Here is a 9,905-nt window from a genome sequence, read left to right on the forward strand (position 1 = left end):
TCGCAGTTGTTAGTGAGAACTTGTTCTCAACTAGCCTACCTGGTTAAATAAAGGTTAAATAAAATAAATAAAATCTCCGTTGAATAGGTTCGTTATAACCAGAGGTGCAACAAACAGTAAAATAGTAGGTGGGGCGATCTCCCTCCTACCACAGACTTGAGGAAACTCCCATGATAGGCTGCTTACAGTGCGACTAAACTGTTGCCGCCAGTTTCAGCCACAACGCGCCATCTGAACCAATTGTATCTGAATTGAAGATAGAGTCCAAAAGCTGAAACGAAACCTTAAGAGTTCATGACAAATAGACCACATATCTAAAAAAATCTAATAAAAAGATGTCCCCCACGCCGCCGAAGAGAGCAGGTCCTAGTCTCTTAAACGGCACTATGGACAAGACTAAACGAATTTCAATAGAAGGCAACATTGGTAAGTAACGCTAGTTTAATCTAGTCACCAATTTGGATGTAGGATTGCTAAAAGTAATACAATTGCTATACTGTCCCTAGCTAGCTCGTAACTAAAACGTTTAACTGTAGAGCGTGCCTTGTCGCTAGTGTTGACTAAATCAAATAATGTAACGTTAGCTAGCTGATGCGCAGGATAAGTAAAGATTAAAATAAAATTACTATGACAATGTTTTTAATGTCACGCACCAAGGCTTCCGTGTTATTCTAGTGAGAGATGTAGTCACAATACTGTAGTTATTTTTAACTGAAATGTCCTTAAAGACTGTAAATAGATATTGATATGGTTGAACTTGAAATTGTATAGCAGTCGGAGAAATGGAAACTGACTTCAGTATCATTTCCGCAGCGGCGGGCAAATCTACATTCGTGCGCCTTCTGGAAGAGCAGAGCAAAGACTGGGAAGTAGTGCCGGAACCCATCGCCAGGTGGTGCAATGTACAAACACAACACAGCGAGTTTGAGGTACAGTATGCTTATCTGACCCATCCCTTAAATGAGTTTGACCTGTGATTAATGAACACACACAGAGACGGTATACATACTAACCCATGCAAAGAGTTCAACTGGTGGTAAGATTGGCCACTACTTGCATGTCTCATGCATACATGTCTGGATCAGGGCTGATTATTTCTGACCTATAGATAAGTGGAAGAAAGTGTTATTTATCCCCTCTCTCCCTAGTGGTTTAAAGTTCTATCCAGTTACTAACACCAGGAATTCATCGGAAATTCGATTAGGGATGCGTCCCAAATGGCACCCTATTCCCTATGTAGTGCTCTACTTTTGACCAGGGCCCATAGTGCTGTAGTCGTGTAAGTAGTGTACTATTTAGGGAAGAGGGTACCATTTTGAACGTAACCTAGATAACATTAATCCCTGGAGGAATGAACTGAGAAACCAGTCAGAGAGGAACCCTGACTGTTGTCATAATGGGACAGCTGCTTGTAAGGAGCTAGTCAGGGTGTATGGCAGGGGTAAGCAAACCTCTTCCCGGAGTGCCACAGGTAATGCAGGTTATTGTTCTAACTAGGCACCACCCCTGACCAACTGGGCTCATTGATCAGTTTAATGATTCAACAGTTCAACAGTAAATTGAACAGTTCTGGTCTTCCTTTGTCAATTAAATAAAAAAAATGAAGTGCCTGCGTCACTCCAGAACCAGGGTTGCCTACCCCTGGTGTACGGATATTTAAAATGTAAATCTTGTGTCGATACATATTTTTCTGTGTGTGTGATAGCTCTGTGGCATGATAGACAGCTCTGTGTCATGCCTGCCCTTAGTATGACAGTGTGCATTGAGAGTGAATGTGTGTGTTTGGGTTGGGGGTATCAAGATGTTAATACCTTCATACCGTTCCTGTATCATACCGGAGTATACAGTATTACCGGCAGTGCATACAAGGGGCGCTATTTCTTTCCAAATGTATTTATTTACCGTGAGCAGATTCTCTGCTGTAACCTAGAAGTGTGATCTTGCAAGCTAGCCACATATCTAGCAAGTTAGCAAACCAAGTGCATAGCTGGATTCCTGAGCTGGAGATAATTTATTTGGCACATCGTAGATAGTTAAAGTGGCAATGTGTAACTTTTTGGGTGACCTGACCAAATTCACATAGAAATATGAGTTATAGACCTATTATTCTACTTGAAAGCAAGTCTAAGAAGCGGTAGATCTGTTCTATGTGCGCTATTTCTATACTCCCCATTCTTAGGTTTTGGTTTTGTATCTTTTACTCTGGTTTGTACACCAGCTGAAACAACAATATTATTGGTTATTGAAAGTATATTTCACAGCCGTTTGGATGGTACAATGATTCCTCTACACTATACTATCTTATTTTGTCACATAAACTGAAATGAACTATTTGAGTTTTAGCAACAAGGAATTGGCGGTGCAACTTGAACTTATAGTTAGTTCTAAGCGTTGGCATAGCACGCAACCCCACAGCCAATTATTGGTATTCATTTTTGATTTTTTTGTAACGGTATTCTAAATCCCCCTGTATACGGTACATACTGTCCTCGTCCAGTGTGTGTGTTCAGTATGTGCTGTGTTTAGAATAATACAGTATGTATTAGTGTCTGTTCGAATAGACATCCAGGGGAAAGATGGCCCCCACCCTGAACAGCTGAGTATGGCGACGGGGCAGGGCACCACTACTGATCACCACTACACCCTGGCTGCCCCACCCAACATACATCACCCCACCACAATCTTCAGTTCAATCATGTCAAATATCTCTGTCCTACTATTTCAGTTCCTCTACATAGTCAGCTGGGTTTGTCCACTGTAATATCAAGAGGTATTCTGACATTATTGTTACACCACATGGTGAATAAGTACTATGCCCATCCCCAACACTCTCCCACCACCATTAGAATCAGACACGCTACCTTTGGATGTTTTCATTGAGAAATGCCAGTGGTGTAAAGTACTTAAGTAAAAAATACTTTAAAGTACTTCTGAAGTAGTTTTTTTGGGTATCTGTACTTTACTATTTATATTTTTGACAACTTTTACTTTACAACATTCCTAATTAAAATTATGTACTTTTCACTACATACATTTTCCCTGACACCCAAATGTACTGTTGCTTTTGAATGCTTAGCAGGACAGAAAAATGGTCAAATTCATGCACTTATCAAGATAACATCCCTGGTCATCCCTACTGCCTCTGATCTGGCTGACTCGCTAAACACACATGCTTTGTTTGTAAATGATGTTGGAGTGTGCCACTGCCTATCTGTAAATACATTTTTAAAAACTAGTAAATGGTGCCATCTGGCTTGCTTAATATAATATAATTTAAATTATTTATACTTTTACTTGTAGTTTTAAAGTATAATATTTTAGCAATTACATAGAATTTTGATACTTAACTATGTTTAAAACCAAATACTTTTAGACTTTTTCTCAAGTAGTATTTTACTGGGTGACTTTCTCTTTGACTTGAGTCATTTTGTATTAAGGTATCTTTACTTTTACTGAAGTATGACAATTGGGTACTTTATCCACCACTGGAAATTGCTACTTAATTTTTACACTGACCACACCCATGCCGAAATTGAAGAGAGGTTTTGAATGATGAGTTATGTGTGCAGTGACCAAACTGGAAACACATTCCGTATCCTGTGGTCAGATTGGACCACCTAACCAACCAAACACACACATACACACCAGTGGAGGCTGCAAATGGGGCGGCAGGGTAGCCTAGTGGTTAGAGCGTTGGACTAGTAACCGAAAGGTTGCAAGTTAAAATCCCTGACAGGGTACACATCTGTCCTTCTGCCCCTGAACAGGCAGTTAACCCACTGTTCCTTGGCCGTCATTGAAAATAAGAATTTGTTCTTAACTGACTTGCCTAGTTAAATAAAGGTAAAAAAATGGAATGGATTCAACACATGGAAACCATTTGTTTAATGTATTTGATACCCTTCCACTTATTCTGCTTCAGCCATTACCACAAGCCCATCCTCCCGAATAAAGGTGCCACCAACCTCCTGTGATACACACACACACACACACACACACACACACACACACACACACACACACACACACACACACACACACACACACACACACACACACACACACACACACACACACACACACACACACACACACACAGAGCCTTGCACCACTCTCTGTTCACTCAGTAGTGGTTAGCCTACAGTGCAATGCTACAGAATATACACACACACAATACAATATATCTGTGATAACTCTTTGATTATAACTGTATTGCTGTGGTATTTCTGTGGTTGGTATTCTTTGATGTGCAAGGGTATACAGTACATTTAATGGTACTGTATCTCTCTTAGCCACAGTATTAAACCCACCTTCTCCTCTTTGTCCCCAGGAGCTGACCATGTCCCAGAAGAATGGTAGTAACATGCTGCAGATGATGTATGAGAAGCCAGAGAGATGGGCCTACACCTTCCAGACCTACGCTTGCATGAGCAGGGTCCGCGCCCAGATGAAATCCACCAATGGGAAGCTCAGAGAGGCAGAGAACCCTGTGCAGTTCTTCGAGCGCTCCGTCTACAGTGACAGGTATGGATGAACAAGACATCTCACCAGGAGAGTCAACCTTGGTAACGTTACATGTCGTCTTAGATTGGATAGGGTCTAAGATATGATACCAAGGATAGGGTTTAGAGTTCTACTTCCAAGGAAATAGTTCTCTAACATTGCTTCTAAGCACACCACTCTCATCTGTCCTTTGTTGTTGTTGTTGTCTGTGTCCAGGAACAGCTTTGTTGTTGTTGTGTCTGTGTCCAGGAACATCTTTGTTGTTGTTGTGTCTGTGTCCAGGAACATCTTTGTTGTTGTTGTGTCTGTGTCCAGGAACATCTTTGTTGTTGTGTCTGTGTCCAGGAACATATTTGTTGTTGTTGTCATTGTCCAGGAACATATTTGTTGTTGTTGTGTCTGTGTCCAGGAACAGCTTTGTTGTTGTTGTGTCTGTGTCCAGGAACAGCTTTGTTGTTGTTGTTTCTGTGTCTAGAAACAGCTTTGTTATGTCTGTGTCCAGAAACAGATTTGTTGTTGTGTCTGTGTCCAGGAACAGCTTTGTTGTTGTTGTTTCTGTGTCCAGGAACAGCTTTGTTGTTGTTGTGTCTGTGTCTAGGAACAGCTTTGTTGTTGTTGTTTCTGTGTCCAGAAACAGCTTTGTTGTTGTTGTGTCCAGGAACAGCTTTTTTGTGTCTGTGTCCAGAAACATCTTTGTTGTTGTTGTGTCGGTATCATTTCAGTCATTTAAGTCGCTCTGGATAAGAGCGTCTGCTAAATGACTTAAATGTAATGTAAATGTAAATTTAGTAGATGCTCGTATTAAGAGAAACTTACAGTAGTGAGTGCATACATTTTCTTACCTTTTTCATACTGGTCCCCCGTGGGAATCGAACCCACAACCCTGACATTGCAAGCGCCATGCTCTACGGGAAATCAGGTACATGTTTGTTGTTGTTGGGTCTGTTTTCAGGTACATCTTTGCAGCAAACCTGTATGAGAGTGAGTGTCTGAACGAGACCGAGTGGTCCATCTACCAGGACTGGCACGGCTGGCTCCATAAACAGTTTGGAAAACACATTGAGCTGGATGGCATCATTTACCTCCGAGCCGCACCAGAGGTCAGCAACTAATTTGACCTCACTACATGTTCATCAGGAACTTACCGTACAAAACATTTAAATTACATTGTAGTTGATTATATAGTGTAGCCTATTGTTTTTTAATGTACTGGAATACACCTCATGCTAAAAAGAAGATTAAATTACATTTAAATTAAGGTACACTTATACCTGTGTGGTAACAATGTAATTACACTGGTCCTTGTGTGTGTGTAGAGATGCATGGAGAGGCTGCATCGGAGAGGCAGAGAGGAGGAGCAGGGCATTCAATTGGAGTACCTGGAGAAACTTCACTTCAAACACGAGAGCTGGCTGCAGCACAAAACCATGTGGTGAGAGGAAGGAAGGGAGGGACTGTTGGTGGTATTGTGAGGGAGGAAGGGAGTGTTGGTATTGTGAGGGAGGAAGGAAGTGTTGGTATTGTGAGGGAGGAAGGGAGTGGGTTGAGGCAGGGATGTGTGTCTGCGCATGTGTGTGTAGGAGCATTAAATAAAAAGGTTAAACCTTTAAATTTTATAGATGGATGTAACCTCGTATCCAGGCTATTGCGCACATCACATGTAAGACTGGGATATCAACCACTCAAAGTTGGCCTTAGTGGAAGTGACCATAAAATTCTATGGGATCTAGTGAGTAAAGTATATGTCATCATTTGATTTGAGGGAATCACACGACTGAGTCATGGCTCTGTGCTTGTGGTGTGCTAGTGTACGGGGAAGGCCAAGTTTGATGTGTTGGTCCACCAGGCTTCATGCATTTGGGTGGAAGTGTGGGAACAAGATTAAGGTGGACGAGACAGGAAACAGGCTTGTTTCTGAGGTCTATTGTGAGCTGTGAATTTCCTTACAAAGATGGATGTCTTCCCTTACAAAGCCATTTCTGCTTAAACCCTCAGTTGCTTTTTACAACAGAAGCCTCCCCACTGCTTGTGTTGTGAGGGAGAAAAAATAGAGTTTGAACAAAAGCATTGGTTTTGGCCCAGCCATAGCCGCTGGGCTGGCTTGGGGATATGAGGGACAATGAAGGTCATTAGAGTGGGTGGGATTTAGCGCAAAAACGCACCTTTCCCCAAGCCCAGTCCAGCGGCTATGGCTGGACAAAACCCACATGTTTTCGTTCAATCAAAAAAAGGTATCTCTCACAACACAAGCAGTGGGGCGGCTTCTGTGGGGAAAAGAAACTGCAGATCGGGGCTCAGATCCGCAGTTGTTTTTCACAACAGAAGCTGCCCCAATGCTTTTGTTGTGAGAGTGAAGAAATAAAGTAGGGCTGGGCCAAACCCCTGTTTTTCCATCAAACTCTATTTTTTTCTCTCTCAACACAAGCAGCTTCTGTTGTGAAAAGCAACTGCAGATCCAGGCTTTAAAGGAAATAACCTTTAAATAACAAGGAAACAACCATTAAGAAGCCTGACCTGAGTAAAAAATATGTTGTTTATTGCATAAGCTGTGTGTCTGTCTGTCTGTCTGTCTGTCTGTCTGTCTGTCTGTCTGTCTGTCTGTCTGTCTGTCTGTCTGTCTGTCTGTCTGTCTGTCTGTCTGTCTGTCTGTCTGTCTGTCTGTCTGTCTGTCTGTCTGTCTGTCTGTCTGTCTGTCTGTCTGTCTGTCTGTCTGTCTGTCTGTCTGTCTGTCTGTCTGTCTGTCTGTCTGTCTGTCTGTCTGTCTGTCTGTCTGTCTGTCTGTCTGTCTGTCTGTCTGTCTGTCTGTCAGTCTGTCAGTCTGTCAGTCTGTCAGTCTGTCAGTCAGTCAGTCACTAACCGTATGTCCCATTCTCTCTTGGCCCTGACCCACAGCATGGAGTATAAGTATTTGAATAACGTGCCCATTCTGACGCTAGATGTTAACGAAGATTTCAAAGTTGACCAGGTCAAGGGTGCGGACATGGTGGAAAAGGTAAGAATACAGCCCATTTGTTTTTCATGGAAATTGGTACTTATTTTTAATGCAGCAGTGTCTTCAGAAGTATCTAGATGTGAATATATTTAGCTGGTATTTTTGAAACATGCTGTTTGGAGGGCAGTAGTGAAAAACATCCTGTTATCACTGACTACAGTCAAATTATTAGTAGAGGGATGTTGATAAAGATACGCACCCAGACACACACACACACTCAACGTTTAATTTATGGAAACGAGGCCTGAAGAGCTGCTAATGTAGCCATTGAATGTTGAGGGTAAACACAGATGCTACAACTGATATCAAAAAATAAATGAGTAAAACACACACATTGAGGTAAATTGTTCCTGCACTTCCTGTCCAGTGGTAGTACTGTCATCCTCTCGCATGTCTAAGCTTTGCTCCATATTGTGTCCACATCAAATGTTTAGACTGACCTGACACACCAATTACATTGACGCTAATCCATATTCATTGTGTGCTAACAGCTTGTTATGTGCTTTTCATCCAGGTCAAAGAGTTTCTCAGTACCTTGTAAACAGCTGATGATCATCACATCCTGCACTGAAGTGGAGCAGATGTGAGGAGACATGTGGAACCTGACATGCTTTTTTTTAATGAATGATTTTGATTATTTGTATATATTATTTTTAAAGAATTTTAAATGTATTTCACTGCATGGGTACTATAATGATTTTGTATAGCTTGGTTTCACTTTCATGGCGTGTGGTGTTGTTATTTAAGCAATATGAATGAGATGGGGAGAAAACATTGATATGTATTTCATCATTGGTAATCATTTGGACGGTTTAATGAAAACCTAAAATAAAATAGACCTGCCAGTATGAGGGAACCTACAGACAATTGTGTGATTCTTGTGGAAACAAAAAAAGTCCCTGTAAACTCTACCTGAAGTGCTGTGCATAGCATATGCCCAGAAGATGGAGCTATACTCAACTAATATATGGAGGGTCAGTGTAAACTCAGCAAACAGCCTATAATCTACAAAATAAAATAGGTTGTCACAGGTGAAAAGGTGTACTTGTAAGATAAACCTTTCATGTGCATGAAATATACAGGTAACTGCCAAAAGAAAAGAAAAACCAACAGAAAGCGTCTTAATAGGGTGTTGGACCACGAGCCGCCAGAGCTGCTTCAATGAGCCTTGGCATAGATTCTACAAGTGTCTGGAACTGTATTGGAGGGATGTGACACAATTCTGCAACAAGAAATTCCATCATTTGGTGTTTTGTTGATGGTGGTGGAAAACGCTATCTCAGAGTCTCCCATAAATGTTCAATTGGGTTGAGATATGGTGACTGAGATGTGCACACACACATAAACCTTTAGACATCCTATGCTCCTTTCAGACCCTCTTTCAACATCACAGATCTTTTCTAAAATCAAATTTTATTTGTCACATGCTTCGTAAACAACAGTAAAAAGCTTATTGATTTACTTCAAAACAATGTAGAGAGGAAATGTTTAAATGTACCAAGCAGTGATGCAGCCCGTCAAGGTGATCTCAATGGTGCAACTGTATAACTTTTTGAGGATCTAAGGGCGATGTGGATGGGGTGTACTCGGCCTCAGTTTCCTATATTCCACAATCAGCTCCTTTGTCAGGCTGACGTTGAGGGAGAGGTTGTTGTCCTGGCACCACACTGCCAGAAAACTAACTTACTCCCTATAGGCTGTCTCATCGTCTTCGGTGAACAGGTCTAGTACTGTTGTGTCGTCAGCAAAGGTAATGATGGTATTAATGTCGTGCGTGGACAGGCAATCGAGGGAGTACAGGAGGGAACTAAGCACTCACTCCTGAGGGGCCCCTGTGTTGAGGGTCAGCGTGGCAGATGTGTTCTTGCCCTCACCACCTGCGGGCGGCCTGTCAGGAAGTCCAGGTGTTACATTTACATTACATTTAAGTCATTTAGCAGACGCTCTTATCCAGAGCGACTTACAAATTGGTGCATTCACCTTATGACATCCAGTAGAACAGTCACTTTACAATAGTGCATCTAAATCTTAAAGGGGGTGAGGGGTGAGGGAATACTTATCCTATCCTAGGTATTCCTTAAAGAGGTGGGGTTTCAGGTGTCTCCGGAAGGTGGTGATTGACTCCGCTGTCCTGGTGTTCAATCCCAAGGTCCTGAGCTTAGTGATGAGCTTGGAGGACACTGGTGTTGAACTCTACAAATGTGAGTGCTACGGGGCAATAGTCATTTAGACAGGTTTTTGGCATTCTTGGGCACAGGGACTATGGTAGTATGCTTGAAGCATGTAGGTGTTACAGACTGGGTCAGTGAAAGGTTTAAAATGTCAGTGAAGACACTTGCCAGCTCGTAAGTGCATCCTCTGAGTACACATCCTGGCCTCACAGCCTTGTGAAGGTTAACCTGTTTAAAGT

At 41.9% G+C, this 9,905-nt stretch overlaps 1 protein-coding gene across 2 annotated transcripts; it reads left to right on the forward strand.

The window, feature by feature from the left end:
- The first annotated feature begins 179 nt into the window (after positions 1 to 179).
- On the forward strand, positions 180 to 8,357 carry dck (deoxycytidine kinase). Of its 2 annotated transcripts, none has more exons than XM_046368284.1 (7): positions 180 to 426; positions 814 to 929; positions 4,331 to 4,524; positions 5,456 to 5,603; positions 5,820 to 5,935; positions 7,396 to 7,495; positions 7,987 to 8,357. In XM_046368284.1, the coding sequence occupies exons 1-7, from the start codon at positions 336 to 338 to the stop codon at positions 8,080 to 8,082; spliced, it is 861 nt and encodes a 286-aa protein (XP_046224240.1). In that variant the 5' UTR covers positions 180 to 335; the 3' UTR covers positions 8,083 to 8,357. The 2 variants fall into 2 exon arrangements, with proteins under 2 accessions (XP_046224240.1, XP_046224239.1); XM_046368283.1 differs by having other exon boundaries at positions 182 to 426; positions 8,010 to 8,357.
- The last annotated feature ends 1,548 nt before the right edge of the window (positions 8,358 to 9,905 follow it).

The sequence above is a fragment of the Oncorhynchus gorbuscha genome, linkage group LG11, assembly GCF_021184085.1.
Source record: "Oncorhynchus gorbuscha isolate QuinsamMale2020 ecotype Even-year linkage group LG11, OgorEven_v1.0, whole genome shotgun sequence".
Classification (NCBI taxonomy): domain Eukaryota; kingdom Metazoa; phylum Chordata; class Actinopteri; order Salmoniformes; family Salmonidae; genus Oncorhynchus; species Oncorhynchus gorbuscha.